Below are 18,326 nucleotides of genomic sequence, written 5' to 3'. Positions count from 1 at the left end.
CATTAAAGACAAAGACCATTTTCTTTTCCTCCCCCCCACCCCTCATAGCTGACGCGTGATTCCACTGGGTATCACATGTGTTCTTGATTCGAACCCATTGTCATGTTGTTAGTATTTGCATTAGAGTGTTCGTTTAGAGTTTCTCCTCTGTCATGTCCCCTCAACCGCTGTAGTTGGGCAGTTGCTTTTCCTCGGTGTTTCTACTCCCACAGTTTATCCCCTGCTTATGGATAGTGTTTTTTCTCCTAGATCCCTGCAGATTGTTCAGGGACATTACACCACTACTAATGGAGAAGTCCATTACATTCGATTATACCACAGTGTATTAGTCTCTGTGTACAATGTTCTGGTTCTGCTCCTCTCGCTCTGCATCACTTCCTGGAGGTTGTTCCAGTCTCCATGGAATTCCTCCACTTTATTATTCCTTTTTGCACAATAGTATTCCATCACCAACATATATCACAATTTGTTCAGCCATTCCCCAATTGAAGGGCATCCCCTCATTTTCCAATTTTTGGCCACCACAAAGAGCGCAGCTATGAATATTTTTGTACAAGTCTTTTTCCTTATAATCTCTTTGGGGTACAAACCCAGCAGTGTTATAGCTGGGTCAAAGGGCAGATATTCTTTTATCATCCTTTGGGCATAGTTCCAAATTGCCCTCCAGAATGGTTGGATCAGTTCACAACTCCACCAACAATGAATTAATGTCCCTACTTTGCCACATCCCCTCCAGCATTCATTACTTTCCTTTGCTATCTTGTTAGCCAATCTGCTAGGTGTGAGGGGATACCTCAGAGTTGTTTTGATTTGCATCTCTCTGATTATAAGAGATTTAGAACACTTCTTCATGTGCTTATTAATAGTTTTGATTTCTTTATCTGAAAACTACCTATCCATGTCCCTTGCCCATTTATCAATTGGAGAATGTTTGCCTGATCTTTTGCAATGATCTTGCCATCTCTGGTCTGTCTTACTCTTTTTTGCCTCACCTCTCCTCCTTTTTCTATCTGTCCCTCTTCTTCCCACCACTCTCTTTTGCTCTCTTTTCCCAGCTCCATCAGAGGTCTCTCAGAGCAAATCATTGAAGCTTCTCTAATGATCTTCCTGGATTGGTGAATATGTGGAACATATCCCAAATATATAAAAATATCAGGTAATAATATATCAGAAAATAAATTCTCCTGAAAAGAAGCAATCAATGACTTTCTGGAGGCTATAATACTCTTGGTTTTGCTTAAGTTAATTCATTTTGCTTAATAGGAAGAGTATCTAGGAGAAGTAAGCACCACATTTTATCTTGCCATTTGTATTAGGTAAAAACCCAACAGAACAAAACCCTGACTTCCATGAGATTTTTTTTCCATGCCTTGAATCTATTCTATAATACACAAAACACTTGGATTTTCATTTTGTAGAAGATTTTATTAATGCAGTGGTATTTGTGTCAATATGCAATATCAGTGATGTTATGACCCCTCCAGGACCAAAGAGCAGGGTTAACACTTTCCTCATAACAATCCTATGAGGTAAATCATTATAGAATTATTACTATCTGAAATGTTCACTTATATATTCATTTTCTTTTCTTTTCTTTTCCTAGGTAGGGAGCTCATCCTTCTAATTCCCCAAAAGACTGAGTTAAGCAGCAATTTTTAATGGAAAATTTGGGGTTATCATGTTAGAATCAGCAATGCTCATGTTGATTTGCCTCATTTAATTGAAAATTTCACATCATCCTCACAGAAGGATACGGGTGAAAGACTTGCAATAGGAAGAATCATAAACGTGGTTCTAATTTACCAGTATACATTTTCAAAATCACTGTGCTTAAAGTCATACAAGACTGATGTTTTTAATAAAGAGGATGTCATGTTATCGGGATTTGTGGGGCCTGGCTTTCATCTGCCAGCATTGGCTGTGTTTTTTGGGGGCTGCTTTTTTAGTTTGTTTTTGCCTTGAAGTGCAATGCATTGTAATTTCTCTGCCTTCACCATTTCTTGTTCTTCCTTAGTTTGAGACTCTATAATTCTCTTTTAAGAATTGAGAAACTATTTTTTTTCTCTTTTTCTTGCAAATGTTAGCATATTTCCTGTTAGTGTCAGAACCTCTAGAAAACTTTGATGAGAGCACATATTTGTGGAGATTCAGTGTTCAGACACTTCATATTCTTTCCACAATGGCTGAATTTTCATTACAAAAAAAAGAGAGAAAAACAAACTCATTTCTTGGCCTGTTTACAAACATTCTACCTGATCCAACTCTGAAGATCACTCCACCATCTGGGTGTAGCCATAATGGATTGCAGCTTGCAGACAAAACATTGCTCTCTGTCCTGTGAAGTTACAGGTATATCTCTTTGCATTTTCATTTATACCCATTGCTTTGCATCTGATGACTCTTAGAGCCTATTTTCATTTTAAGAAAAGAAAATGGAGTGCAAAAATTAACTAGAGACATCTGTTAAAATGGTATTAATCAACTGAAAACAAAACATTGAGTTCTTCCATTAAAATAGTATAGAGACTCCTTTCCTCCCCTCTTATTATCTGGGTTAAGTTGAACTTATAATCAATTGAACTGAAAGAAAATTCTTTTCCTAAAAGGTTTCTATGGCTTCTTTTTCATGAAGTTAGATATAGAAAACAGAAGAGGCACCTAGTCTACCCCATAATCCTTTAACCTTATGTCAGTCAGAGGGAAGGCCTTAGATGGGTGATACTGTTACAAAAAGACATTTGTAAAAGGAATCTAGCAGTAAAAAACTTTAAACTAGTATAAAGTGGTAATTATTAAAACTATTCAGTACTGGCTAATAAGTGGAAAGGTAGATCATTGGAACAGAACAAGCAACGAACAGAAGTTAATGATTATAGTAATCTTGTATTTGACAAAACCATGGATCCAGGTTTTGGGGATAAGAAATCACCATTTGGTAAAAGTTGCAGGGACAAGTAGTTTTGGCAGAAACTAGGTCTAGATTATATTATCTATCAGTTTTATTGATAGGATAAGATTGGAATTTATGAGTCAACAAGGGATGGAGAACATTGGGAAATGTAAAATAGATAATTTCGAGTACATTAAATTGAAAAGGTTTTGTATGGATAAACAAATGTTGCCAAGATCATAAGGAAAGCGGAAAATTGGGAAAACATTTTACAGTCTTTTGGATAGAGGTTTCATATCTAAACTATATAGAGAACTTTGTCAAGTTTATAAGAATAGGAGCCATCCTCAATTGATAAATGGGCAAAAGACACAAAAAGATAAGTTCTGGATGAAGAAATCAAAATTATACATAGGCATTTGAAAAAAAAATGCTCTAAATGGTTACTGATTAGAGAAATTCAAACCAAAACAATTCTGAGGTATCATCTCTCTAAATCAGACTGGCTAAAATGACAAAAGGGCAAAATGATAAATGTTAGAGGGGATGTAGAAAAATGAGGGCACTAATGCACTATTGGTAGAACTATGAACTGACCCCACCATTTTGAAGAGCAATTTGGAATTACACCAAGGAAGTTATAAAGTTCTCTATACCCTTAGAGATGTTCTAAGGACACATTTTTTTTTAAAGTAAGAGAAAAAAAGAACCCATATGTTCCTAAACATTTATAGTGGCTCCCTTTGTGGTACAAAGAATTGGAAAACGAGGGGATGAGCATCAATTGGGGAATGGCTAAACAAATTGTGGTATATGATTGTAATGAAATACTACTGTACCATAAGAAGTGATGCGTAGACTAATTAAAAAAACTTAGAAAGAACTACATAGGATAATGAACAGTGAATTGAAAAGAGCAAAGAGAACATTAGACACAGCGATAGAATTAATAATGGAAGAATAAATTGTGAATGTTAGTTACCTCCAGAAAGTGATCTGAAAGTCAAAAACATGAAAGAGTTAGCTTGTATGAACGGTTGGTCTCCCAGTTGATAACTTCTGTGATTCAGGGAGGACAAGGAGGGACTGGACAATTGTGGATGGGATTTATTATGTAGATATGAATAAAAGTAAGAAATATATAAGAGATTTGTGATTTCATTTATCTATAATCTTCTTTTTCTTGTTTGTTTAATTTGGTTTTGTAAAATTTGTAATTAAAAAAAAGACATTTGTAAGTATGTGATCATACATGTTCATTTAGGTATTGAGGTCCTTCTGACTCTTTCTCATAAGTCTCTTTATTAAAACATTTTTCTCTTACTGTATTCTTTTTTTTCCCTGTTGTATTCTAGAGAATTTGAGAATTGAGGAGAAATTGAGAATTGAGAGAGATAATTCTATTATATCTGAAGTAGTTGTTCACTACTTATGTAAATGAATTTACACTCATGAATAGATCATCATCGATAATTCTTTAAGGAATGTTTGAATGCATAATACTGTTGTAGGCTGAATTAGATAGTTCTGTTTTGTGAGGCAGATAGAAAAGAAATACATTTAAAAACAGGTGTATGGTCTTTCTGAGGATATTCCATTTTCTAAACTCATCAACTGTTTTTTTTTCCTTCAATGTCTTGAACCTGTTGCCTTTTAAATAGCTAGAATACTGAGTATGCCTTTGTGTGTGTTTCTCTTTGCCACCATATCTACAGTGCTCATTATCCTGAGAACCCAGGTACTTCCACACAGGCTTCAGTCTAACACAAAGAATAAGTAATAATTGGACAACAGGCCATTCTAAAATCAAGCAACTGAGAAAGGAAATTTGTGTGCATCAATCAAAAAATCAATAGATCTACCACTTTATTTTTTAATGAGAAAGAATCTGTAAGTTTTCCACACTAAATTCTATTGATTTCATCTACCACATAATAGCAGCAGCAGTCATTAAACTTCATGAAATCAAATTTTTAAAAATCTTCAAATATTTTGAGATCACTATATAAAAATGGATTGTTAGGGAACAGCCAAATATCTTTCTTTTTGGGAGTGGAGGGGAAACAGAAGGAAGCTACATGCCAGGTACTGTTTTATGTGCTCTGAAAACATTAGCTCATTTAATCATTGCAACAACTCTGCAAGGCAGGTGCTGTTATTTTCATTTTTGTAGTTGAGGAAACTGAGGCAGAAGCTAAGTAACTTGCCAAGGGTTACATAGTAATTATTTGAGGCAGGATTTGAATTTAGATCTTCCTGACTCCAGGCCTAGTGCTCTTCCCATTGCACCACCTAGCCATCTCAGCTTGTAAAGAGAGGGAAATCAGGAAAGATCTCACAGAGGAGGTGGTACCTGGATCAAAAATTGAAGGTAGATCAGAATTCTAAAAGTCTAAATTCTAAAAGGAGGAAAGGTATTTGGCAGAATGTTGCATGTTGAGTTCAGGGAATAGCAAGTTCAACCACGTCTGGTTCAACCAAGACTGTAGAGTGTGTGGTCTGGACAGGTAGACAGAAACTGCTAAATAAAGGCTGATTCATGAATATAGTTCCTCTTTTCCATATCCTTCCCTCTAGAGAAACACTATCAAACCTAAGTGCATCTTGGTTTCACTTGCTCATTATTGATGGATTCGAAAGTGTCTGGAATTCACTGTATTTGGAGTCTTAAGTTTCCTTTATTCTCCTGAACATAAAACAGTGCTACTGTTACAGCCATTACCATTTAGACTCAGCCTGGAACTGGACAGAATCTTGCTGGACCTATTACACACACTTTTATCACTCAGGAAATGGCAAAAGAGAGATTGTGTAGCTAGTGGAATGGATTGGCACATACATACTTGCATCTTTTTGTGATGTGTGTGAATACCATCACTGATTTGTAAATGATCAATAAATGCTGTAGAATTAGTTTAAGTGCTATACAGATGGTATTTTGTTCCTTGAGAGGGGCTGCATTAAATTCAAGGTAAAGTGACAGAAAGGTGGAGAGGTAGATCCGAGGTGCTTGATTTTTAGGGCCTTTAATACCAGATTAAGGAGCCTGTATTATATTCTAGAGGGAAAGGGAAGCAATTGAAGGCTTTTGAATAGGCAAGTGAGAGATATATTCCTTAGGAAAATTATTAGTTGTCTCCAGTCATATACATTCCTAGAATTCTTGGATCTGTTCTTGTTCCATTTCATTCTCCGCTCTATCTATAGTTGTCTGTATTTATGTAGCATCCTCCTAGCAGAGTTTCTTTTTTTCTTCCTAGCAACTATTGTTTTTCAGTCATGTCTGACTCTTTGTGACATCATTTGAGGTTTTCTTGGCAAGATATAAAAGTGGTTTGCCCTTTCCTTCTCCAGGTCATTTTACATAAAAGGAAATTGAGGCAAACTGAGTTAGGTGATTTGCTCAGGGTCACACAGTTGGTGTCCGAGGTCAGATTTGAATGCAGGAGGTTGAATCTTCTATCCACTGAACCACCTGGCTACCCCCCCCCCCCCATCTATGTAGGCACTTAATAAATGTTTGTTGATTGATTGGCAATCAGGAGAACTTGATCTCTAGATTCAGTTCATACTATAAGCTGTGTGATCATTGTAAATCATTTACCTCCTTTGTACCTCCATTGCCTTACTTCACAGGGAATTAGTGAAGACTAAAACTCCAAGAGATCTAGCTTATTTTTCCTTGTGGGCAGGAGGAATGGGAAATGTGTAGGAATATTTCATCTTCAGTAAAAAGTTAAGAATTTAGCTCAAAGTTGTCATATGGTATTTTTAAAAATGGGTAGATCCATTACCAGAATAAAGACTATATACAGTGTACTAATGACTAGAAAACTCTCATATTAAAGGGGCACCAGTTTTTTTCCTATGAATTGCCTTTGTCCTCACTAGCAGATTTAAGAACAAACATTTCTCAGACTGATGCTCTTATTTTTAAAGTCTTTGCTAAAGTGAATGTGAGAATTATGCTTTTCTGCTTTCTCTTACTGGCCTTTAACAGGGCTGCTTTTGGAAGAGGCTACTCTTTCCATCTATCTGGAAGCATATCAGAGATAGAGCTGATTTTCAAACTTTGGCTGGCTGGAAGGGAATCAGAGAAAAGTCATCAAAGAATGTTCAGATATTGATGAGACATATTTAGAAAGAGCTTTTCCCCTGGAGTTCATATTTTTGTATTAAATAGTGGGAAGTAAAATGAAAATTTCAGGCACTAAGACAATTTCTAGTTTTACTGGAATTATAGCTTTTACACCATATTCCCAAACAGAGATATAAGTATGTTATTGTTCTACTTAGAAACCTTTAGTGGCTGCCTATTTTCTCTAGGATAAATTTTAAAAATCTATTTAAAGGACACTACCATATGATCCCCAACATATAAGATCTTGTGGTCTTATTTTATACTATTTCCCTCCCCTTCATGGGTTCCTATAACTGTCAAATTGGCTGGCTAGTTGATGCCAGAATCACACCCCATCTCTGTCTTCCATGCTTTTGCATAGGTGACATTCTTTGGCTGGAATGCTTTCCTTTTACACTTAGAAGTCTTAGTTTCTTTCAAATAACAGGTTGGGTATTGACCAAATGAGCTCTTATGTCTTTCTCAATCTTTGCATTTGTTAGCATGTTCTCACTCTTGAAATTACTTTGTATTTCCTTGTATATATTTCTTACTGATTTATCTGTGAATTTATATTATTCTCAGTAATGTAAATTATGAATATTATTCATTACTCAGATACCACATATTACAGATCAATCTCAAAGAAGGCCTTGTGTTTTCCTTTTTCTTTTTAACATCATGATTCAATCATAAAAACTCATTTCCTGATATTTTATGATCCATCTTCTTTCCCTCTCTCCCTCTCAACTCTTTCTCCTCTTTAAGATGACTGGTAATATATGCTGTTTATATGTTATATAATACATACTCATCATGTTGTGAAAGAAGACACATATTGTTCACACTAGAGAAAAATTCATGGAGGAAATAAAATCAAGAATGGTATGCTTTAATCTGCAAGGCCATTCCTTTCCTTATAGAACTATATGGAGGCTGGTCCTGACCCCAAATCTAAATTAATGATTAAGGCTGGAGAAAAGAGTAAACAGAAGAAAATGCCTAAGAAAAAGAAACATTTTGGAGCCAGGGATACCCAAGAAACAAACTTAGAAGAAGAGAACCTTTCCATATTATTAATGTTTTGCTCATCCTTTGTTTAGAAGAGGATCAATAATATCTTTGGGTGGTATCTTGACTTATGCATGAAATTGGATTTAAGTGAGGTAGATTTGCACAGTAATCAATCTCACCCTCTGTTTCAGAGTCATCAAAATCCAGTGGCAAGACAAGGTGGGACAAATGGTGATGTTCTGAGATGAAGTGGCATGATCTTGGCCTCTTCAATGTCTGACCAAACTCTAGGAACTCCAAGCACCTACCTCAGCAGCTTTCATGGCTGTTGGAACAAATTGATTTTTTTTGCCCATTCCACAAGAGAAAAACCTTCACATGCTTAGAGTAGACATTCCCCTGACTCATTGATGGGCTTGAGACCTATCTATTACCTTTAACCTGGTTTATTCTATCTGCTTTGAAGGGCTTTATCTTTATCATCTGTTTTGATTGCCTCAAGCACTTAGTGGCTATATAGCACTGAGCAAGTCTTTTAACCCTGTTTGCTTCAAGATCCTCATCTATAAAATGAACCGAAGAAGGAAATGGTAAAGCATTCCAGGATTTTTACCAAGAAAACTCCAAATGGGATCATGAAGTCACACATACATGAAATGACTAAACAATATAAGACTATCTATACACATTATCTCTCCCCTTTGGATTTTACTTTACTACATGCAGCCCAGTGTTTTAGCCTGTCCAGATAATTTCTGACCTCAAATCTGCCATACAGTATATTAAACTATCCTTTCCTGTATTGAGTAATCTGCAGATTTTATGGGATTGTCATCTTAACCTTTATCCATGTAATTAATAAAAGTTATAAAGAACATAAAGGCAAGCATAGAACCAAGGAACATCCCAGTGGAATTCTCTTGCCATGATGGTATTGAGCCATTAGTTGGAATTTGGACATTCACATATTTCTGAATTTATTCAAGCTAACTAAATCCCTATATAGCTTATATTTTTCTACCTTTTATACATTTTTAAAACGTGTATTTGGGTGAAATCAGGTCAAAATACCCAGAATAGGAAAGAAGAAAGGAAGTCCTCAAAGGGCAATCTAAGTGTTTAGGTAGTAGGAAGAGGCTGACTCCTCTGTTTTCCTTTGGGGATAGGAATAGGATGATTTTATGCATGGATACTTTAGGTCTTCTCCCACTCTCCTTCCCTAACCAGTTAAGCTCCTTCCTCCCTATTGACTACCTCTCTGGATCATTTATCTAGTTATTAACAAAAGGCAAAGAAGAGTGGTCTAACTTCTGAGAGATAAAATCTTAAGTTAAATATGCTGTCACTTTCAACTTAAAAAAAGATAGTTGTGCATTACACTCACTTTGGTCTTTTATTTTTTTTTAATAAAGAAGAATTTAAAATATTCTGATGTTTCCTAGGAGCTCAGCAATAAAAGCCAAGATGAACAGTGGTATACTTTGTTAGCATTATAATGATACTACTGCTAAAACTTTTTATGGTCAGAAATGACTTCCCTAGGGCTCTGGGAATTTCATATGAATACTGCCTACTTTTATTTGGCATTGGCCCTTAACAATGCTGAAGGAGAAGCACAAACAGCCTTCTTTTCCTGAAGAGACCCAAATATTCTATTAGAGAAAGTGCAAAAATACAAACCATACACTTAACAGATGCCACAATATCTGGAAAAGCCATCAAAAGGAAGAAAAGTTGCAGCTGCAGAAGGAAAGCCCTTTCTTCCTTCACATCATTTCCACGAACATAACCCGTCCACCCCTACCCCGCCCCCCCCCCCCATCCACTGATGTTGCAATCTCCTTTACATCAGGAATGTTGTCCCAGATGGAGAACGAAACAGTAACTTAAGATGACCATTAATCCTTGTGGAGGTTGGAAGAGAGGCAGACTGGGCTGGAATTCAGGTTCTCTCAAGCTGATTGCAGTTTCCGGGAAGAAGAGATGCTACTGGGTTGCAATATAAACACACAGCATGATGTTCTAAGGGATTTCCCCTTCTTTTTGGAAATACTGTACCTTTCCATGCCCTTCATTTCTTTTCAGTACACTATGTACCCTCTTCTCTGTCCTTGCAAACCCTACAATTCCTTGGCCCTAGTTGCAGTCCCCCAAAGACTTTAGCCTGCTGCACATGCCCAGCTCTTTTGTGTTGTTTCTCTCTTTGAGGTTAGGAAAGGGAGTAAGGATGAAAGGAAAAGAACAGGCAGGAAGGTTGGAAGGAAGTACACTTTCTTTTTAGACATGGGGCTGGAGAGTACTATTTCTGTTGAAACTGCAAGCCAACTGCTTTCACCACGCTGCTGCTCCTGTCCCCTTCCCCCTCCCCAAATATTCGAGAGGATTTGAGGAAAGAGAGAAGTTGGAGAGAGACTAGGTGCAGCTTCAAAGGATGGAAGAAGTGGTGGTCCAGGTCCCATGAGAAGAAGTAGCAGCAATTGTCAGGAACCTTGGAAGGGGGAAAGAAAAACACCTTGGGAATGATAAAAGAAGCTTCAATCTTCTCATTCTTTCACCAGAAGCAGATTTAGTTCCCCAACTGCCGGAGCATCCTCTGACGAAGGACGACTGCTTCTCCTAGACCTCTAGTCCTCTGGCTAGAGAGAGACAGAGAACCTGGCCAGTGTCAGAGGACTTGGAGGCGAGAGAGGGACGGGGTGATTTGGAAGGAGGCGGAGGGAAGAGACCAAAGCTTTGGGCTCGTGGGTGGAAAGCGAGTGTACCCTGAAAAGGTAGGAGTGGGGTGGGCTGAGAGCTCTACGGATTAAAATAGGCAACCCTTACGGGCTCTTAATTGGACCAGCGAGAAAATGGCTGCTGGGGCTGGGGGGGGGTGGGGGGGGCTGGGACATTCGCCAATTAGAGCGGCTATTTGGGGTTAACCCTTACCTCTCCATCGTCCTGCTCCCCCCAGGATCATTCTCCCGTTGGGTCGCCCCTTCCTCCTCCCCCACCCGGCGCGAGGCAGTTGGCTGGGCGCGGAAGGCTAGGCGGAGCCGGGAGCGCGGGGCTCTCCCTCCCCGCCCCTCTCCAGCTCCGAATACCCCGAACCGGGTCCCCAGTAGAGGGACAGTGGCGGGCGGCCGCTGTTCCCTCAGCCTGCCATCCCGTGCAGTCCTCAGTCCCGAGCTCGGTTATCTATCGTAGGGTCGCCCCAGCGAGGCCAAGGTCACGAGCTTGAGGGGGGCGGGGGTGGGGGCGGCGATGCCCGTGCTGGACTTGGGGGAGCCGAGCGGAGGCGGCGGCGGCAGCCGGGCTCCATCCGTCCTCTGGGGGGAGAGGGACGGGGGCCGGCGCCGGTGAAGAAGACTGCGACCGCCTCCTCCGCCCACGCCGCCTCCGCAGCGGCTGCAGCAGCAGCAGCAGCAGCAGCAGCAACCTCAGGGGCTTCCCGGCCCGATTCCTCCTGCGGAGCCTCGGGGTTCGCGGGCGGCTGATGATGGAGCCGGGGGCCCAGCAGCAGGCGGCCCCCGCGCTGAGGCGAGCCCGGGCCGGTGGGGGCGCCTCCTCCTGGCTGCTGGATGTCCCCAGCTGGCTGCTCGGCTACGGATTCCTCTACCTGGTGCTCTACGCCCAGGTATCCCAGTCCAAGCCATGCGACAGGAGCTCCTCCTGCTTCTCAGGTCGCTGTGTCAACGCCACCTGCCTCTGCGACCAGGGCTGGGTGGGGGACCAGTGCCAGCACTGCCAGGGCAGGTTCAAGTAAGTAGTTTGGCCGCCTCCTTCTCCCCCCTTTCCGCCCCCACGGCTCAGGCCTCGCCTCTTCTCTCCTCCTTCGGTCCCATCCTGTCTCCTTCCTTTTCTTGATTAAAGTCCACCTCCAAACCAGCTCCGGGGCACCCGACACGGGCTTGGACCGGCGCTGTGCCCTGGAGAGCCGCCGCCGCAGCAGCAGCAGCTGCATCAAGGTGAAGAGGAGACAGGTGTAACGGAGAAGGAGTAGAAGGAGGAAGGTGGATGGGTGGGACTGTCTGTGGAGGAGAGAGGCCAAGGACGGAATGGGGACTTTGGGGGAACCCTGCGTCCCCGGAATGGAGGTGGCGGCGAAGTCCTGCTTGTGGGTCCCAGGCTCCTGCAGCAAGGGATAATCCTGCAGTTTTGAATTTCTCCATTGGAAAGTCCCTTCTCACTTTCACTATTCTTTTGAGGGGAATTCCGGTTTGAGAGATGTGGTGAATTATAGGAAAGTGAAGGAACGATGGAAATAACCGAGAGATTTGGAAACTATCTGGTTCGTGTGTGTGTGTATGTATAGGAATGAATGAATATTGTCGGACCGTCGTCAGCCCAAGTAAGGTTATTTCACCCATTATTATTTCTAGATAAATTGTGAAAGTAGCGTCTTTGAGAATATTTCTCAGGTGTATGGAGGTGAACACTTTGTCATACAACTTTATATGTCTTTGCTTTGATGAAGTCTGATTTAGGAGAAAAAAATATAAAAGGAAACAGCAAACAAATTGGCTATTAAACTATAATTTCTGTTTTAACTTTCAATGGACAGTTGTAAAGTTTATTAATTGTTCAGGACTTTGGTTGAGAATATCCAGTGAATGGTTAGTTTGTAAGCCTGGGAATCTGAACACTACTCATAATTACTGTGAATGAAAGAGAAATCCAGGTGAAACCCCTATTATGCTCTATTTGTAGGTATCTTGTCAAAGGGAAGAATGCCATATATCTAGGTTATAATCAGTGCCAGAACAGAATAATCTCATTACTCTATGAGGGAATACAATGATGTCCTTAGAGTTTTAAAGCCCCTAGCTCTGCTTTCTCTGCCTGCCCACCCAAGCTTTTTGACAATTAAGATAATGCCAATAGTCCTTTTATTAGGATATTCACAAAAATTCTCCTTTGCTTTATGAATAGACTATGAACTTAATGTGAAAAATCATGATATTTAGTATTTTAGAAGAAATCTATGGGCATTGTGTTATGATCTACTTGTTTTCAGTCAGAATTAATTTTTTTTAAAAATCTACTTATATAGATTAAAGCACATCTTTGGTACATGCCTTTAAAATAAGCATAATCTAGGATTCTTATTATTTTAAGAGAGGCTAATCAAGGTTGTATTATAAAAAATAAATGAACTATCCAGTTTCACCAGTGATATTTTACTGAATTTCCTTTTTCAGCATTTGTTTATAGCTTTCTTTCCAGAAGGACAGGTGGTTTAACTATTTCTCAAATTATGAAAAGTGACTTGGTCCTCATGCCAATTGCAGTCAACTTCATTATCTTACAATTGGTACAGAGTTTTAGAAGGTATAAACTGGCAGCTGAAGCTGAGAATAAAGAAGCCATATCTATTTTTTAATATCTCAACATGAAAATTGTCTGAATGACATGTAATTTGGGGACATTTGGCTTGGTGTGATGAATCCTTCCTATTTCTCTTAAGATCACAAACATGTGTGGACTCAAGAGATGCTCACAGCTGTATTTTATAGCAGTAGAGCTAGTTGTTGGCCAGCTGGATTGGGGGGAGGGTAGATGGTGGGATGGGGAGGCTCTCTGCTAGTGACTTCACAAGCAGATGTTGTTTCCATCAGTAAGGAGGATAGTAAATAAAATAAAAACAGACTTAAATAATAACACTTATCAATTATATCTCTCACATTTTCACTTATAATGAAGAGTTTTAAATGTTTGTACATGTAAATGAAAATATATCATAAACTGATCATTTAACACATTTGTTGCTTTTAAAGAATAGGTTATTTACTGTGATTTCCAGTACTTATGCATGCTTTTCTTATTTCCAGATCTAATCTGAGAGCATAGTAAAGTGAAAAGATCAGGAGTCAAAGGCCCTTGGTTCATATCCAGTCTCTTCCACTAAAACCTGTGTGACTTTGAGTAAGTCACTTAACCCTTTCATGCCTTATTTTTCTTCAACTACAAAAGGAGAGGGTTGGACTAGATGATCCCTCAATCCCCTTCATTTTAAAATTCGTGATTATAGTCACTTTAATTTAGATTAATCTGCTTTCAGTCTTCTTTAATAGTCAAGAAAGGAAATCATCCTTAAAAGAAAATCATAATTGAAATGAAGTCCATAGCAACCTATTCATTGTTGAAGGTTTTATTTCCAGGATGGTAGCTGACTTTATCAGGACAGTGAACTATTAATATACTGAGAAAGTCTTTAAATAGAAATTCTCAAGCCATTAATTATCCTGAGAAATCTTTTTCTAAACTGAAGGATAGCAACCTACCAAACAGACATCAGAAATGATTGATCAATCTTAGTAAGCAGGTGTCAAAATTAATTGGCTGGTTCCATGGTAACCTAGCTTTTCTACTATAGAGAATCCACTAGGGAATAAGAGTACTCTTCAAATGCTTCTCCAGTCTGGAAGATTGATGGGTAGGGGAAAAAAAAGAAAGAGCAGATATTGTAGCAAAACTGTTTGTATTTTAGTGTATTTTAAAAGAATTGATTGTAGTTTTTCACCTATTCCTATTTGAAATTTGTGTTATGCTTTTACTCTGACAGGTAAAACTGTTTATGTTTTGGAGAAAGATAAGACTGGAAGTTTCCAAGTGTTAAGAGTTGAATTGATCATGGCTACTTTGTAAAATGTAAAGTGATCAATATTTACCACTTTTTAATTATATTCACTTTTTTCTGGTACTAATTACATTAAACTAAAAACATTTTATCAAGCATTATTTTACTGAAACAATTATTCTAGAAGTTGAATTGGTGAAAATAATTATTTCATAAACTAAATATACACTACAAACTCCAGTTATACTCTTTAAGATTTTCTTGCTAAAGTGATGTAAGAACTTCTGATATTAAAATTCACATAAATTAGTTTTTTATGTTAGAAAACATTTTAGTATGTAGTATATTGTTCAAAAACAACAATCCTTCATCATTAACAAATCCCCTATTAAGTTATATGCTTATCTGTAAATACAACAGATACTTTACTTCTGAGGTAAATTAAACAATAATATTGGCTTACATAAGGATCACAATTAACGCATGATATTTCTGTGATGGCTTACTGAAATTCTATTGTAAAGAACCAGCTTAGGCAATATAATTTTTCTGTGGGTGACAAATATATATTTCAAATTATACTCATTAATAAATAGCCTTTAATGAAATTAGGTTGGTTTTTCAGTATCCTTATGTAATTCTATTTTTGTCATATATCAAAGAGTAATGAATTACTTATATCCATGAGTTTTTTGTATTATTGAGTAAGTATAAATATATGGCTTTCATATAGGTGTAACTGGTAATATCTTTAATAATTACATTTGAGCTTCTAAATTAATTGAATTAACATGCCAACAATGAAATTAGAATAATATTCTATAACAATATAAAAAAGGAAGGAAAAAGTAACTAAATAAAAATTATGCTGGCATTAATGTTACAAAAGTAGAAAAGCAAGTTGATGAATTATTTAGTTATACTCTTTAAGTTTTTCTGAATTGATTGGGAGAAAAAAAGGAGATCCATTTTTCTTACAATATATGTTTAATATATATTCCTTCTACTTGAACATGTTCAGAGTGATAGTATCTGTTTGAAATAACCTATAAAAATAACCACTCTCTTGTCACCCTCAAGGAGATTTGCGTGATTCTAGATATTTCTTTTATTCTTTCCGACCATAGTAGCATGTGGTCAATAATATGGCACATTTTCCCTTTATGCTGCTGTGCCTCCCTCTCTGGGGCCACTTTCCTGACTCCCACTTGCATTAACAGGCTGGATTCCCAGCTGGCAGCTGAGTGCTCTTTTTCTCAGGATTCTAGGGGTAATCCTGAAGGATTAAATTCCTGCCCCTTGTACTGCCCCATGGCAATAGTGTTTCCAATTGTTTACCATCCAGTAGCAACACTTCTCTTTTAGCCAAGATATTTATTAAGATGGTATAGTAAAAATAGTAGTAAAAATTCCCCTAAAAAACTGGAGCCAACTGTTTCACATATACAGAGGTTCATGGGGAGATTGAGTTCAAACTTAGAGTACAATCATGGTGAATCACCTAGAAGATACACAAATGATAACTGCTGGTGTTTTATGCCATGAGCTTTCTTTCTCGACTCCAGAACTAGTAGTAGTAATAATAACAGCTAACATTTATATAGTCCTTCCTCTGTGCCAAATACCATGCTAAGCTCTTTATAAATATTATTTGATCTTTATAAAAACCCTGGTAGATAAGTGCTTACTTCAGTTTTACCTATAAGGAAACAGGCAAACAAGGTTAAGTGACTTGCCCAGGGTCACACAGCTAATTAATTTTGGATGCCAGATTTGAACTTAGATCTTCCTTACTCCAGACTCAGGGCTCTATCCTCCCCGCCCCCCACTCCATGCATTCTAGATGCCCACTTCTGTGTTGGTATTCTCAATTATAAGGGGTCATACAATCTGAAGCAGATTTTCCCTTTTGATGTCTATCCCTACAGTATTCAGCTTTTTTCATGTTTTTCTTTGGTGTATCTCTTTGCTCTTAAGTACTGTTTATGGCTTCAGCTTTCTTGGGTGATTCTTTATTTTCATGATTTTTCTCCGCTCTCTGCTGGGTGCCATGGTCCCTTCTCCCCAGGGATCTGATCAACTCAGTTGTTCAGGGAGGGAGACATGGCATGGCATGGCAGAGCACAGCACAATAGAAAAGGAGAAACTTGCTCTTTTTGTCTCCTTGGCACTGGACCCTGGAGTTGTTGACACCTGGACATTGCTTGACTGGTCCGAGTGTCAGTCAGCAAGTATTTTTTAAGCCTTTGCTATGTAGTAGGTACACTGGGGATACAAAGAAAGGCAGACAAAGCCCAAACAACCTTGTGCCAACAAGATGCCTGCAGGACAAGTAATCTAAGGAGGAAGAGGGCCAGCCTAGGCTTCCTTGCAGAAGCTGGGATTGTGCTTGAAGAGATCCAGGGAAGCAAGTAGGCAGAGATAAATAGGGAGACAGCTAGAAAACTAGAGTTGGGAGATGGAGTATCTCATGTTGGTAAAAACAAAAGGGTCTGTGTCAATGCATGGCACAGTTTGTAGGAGGAAGTAAAGATAGTAAGAAGGCTGGAGAGGCAGAAGGGAGCCAGTTGATGAAGAATTTAAGAGCCAAAAGGAGGATTTTGTATTGAATCCCGGACCATCTCAATCAGTCAGACGTCTGCTAATGGCATGGTCTTGCCTTTCATTCAGTGGCTAAAAGTCTTACGGTCCTTGCCAGTGTACCTGTCCACATGTGATAATGAAATTAGAGGAAAATGCCTCCATTGAATTCTACCATAAGCTGCCCCACAGTTTGCAATGGAAGGCTAAGTTAATGTAACTTAGTTACTAAGTAGCATAACTTAGTAACTAAGTTAATGTAAAATACTTTTATACATATTAAACAGTCATCAATTGGAATTTAAGAACATAATTCATATTTCAAAGTTTAAAAAAAGGACTTTCCATAGAGGCTGAAACTTTGGGGGGGAACCCCAAACAAACCTATTCCAGCTACTGGTGGAACCCAAAATAAGGCATAGATTTTGTTGTTACAGTCATGTCAGACTCTTAGTGCCCCCATTTGGAGTTTTCTTGGGAATGACACTGGGTGGTTTGCCATTTTCTTCTCCAGCTCATTTTTTTTTTATGAATGAGGAAACTGAGTCAAACAGGCTTTAATTTAAACTCAGGAATCTGAGTATTCCTAACTCAAGCCTAGGACTCTATCTGCTGCCCCAAGGTACTGGATTTTTTTATTAAGTTGCCTTCTTATGAAAAAAAAAGTCATACTGCATTGGAAAACTCTATAAATATATGATATTTCCATATAATCAGCCGCTGACCTTCATTTCCTTCTATTTGCTGAATCTTTTAGAAAATAAAAGCAACACCTTTTGTCTCTCTTCTGTCAGGGCTCTGTGGCATGATTATAGGCCTTGTTGAATCTAATACAGTAATATATTTGATAAGGAGGCGTGTGTATTCCTAAGTACTTCATTAATAATAATAATGATAGTCAGCATTTAGATAGCACCTGTTATGTATGTGGGTACTGTGCTGCTTTACAGCTGGGATCTCCTTTGAGCTTCACAACGACCCTGAAAGATGGGTGCTCTTATTATAATCCCCCATTTTTCAGATGAGGCAGCCGAGAGAAACTGGAGTTCTGAGGGCAGATGTGAAGGATTTGAGGCTGGATCTGACTAGTTCTGGTGCTCTATCCACTGCGCCACCTAGCTGCCTAAAAGAAAACTTTGGTAATAATTGATAGGTGGTTTTCT

At 38.6% G+C, this 18,326-nt stretch overlaps 1 protein-coding gene across 3 annotated transcripts in view; it reads left to right on the top strand.

Moving 5' to 3' along the window:
• Positions 1-11,499: 11,499 nt before the first annotated feature.
• The window catches only part of ATRNL1 (attractin like 1), a 1,148,868-nt gene continuing 1,142,041 nt past the window's right edge, over positions 11,500-18,326 (top strand). For all 3 annotated transcript variants that reach the window (XM_001377496.5, XM_007478946.3, XM_056803697.1), the window contains exon 1: positions 11,500-11,765. In XM_001377496.5, coding sequence (XP_001377533.4) covers positions 11,500-11,765 — 266 coding nt within the window. The remainder of the gene's footprint in view (positions 11,766-18,326) is intronic.

Source organism: Monodelphis domestica, chromosome 1 (assembly GCF_027887165.1).
Source record: "Monodelphis domestica isolate mMonDom1 chromosome 1, mMonDom1.pri, whole genome shotgun sequence".
Classification (NCBI taxonomy): Eukaryota; Metazoa; Chordata; class Mammalia; order Didelphimorphia; family Didelphidae; genus Monodelphis; species Monodelphis domestica.
Note: the sequence above shows the minus strand (reverse complement) of the source record. Positions and strands in the feature narration are given on the sequence as shown.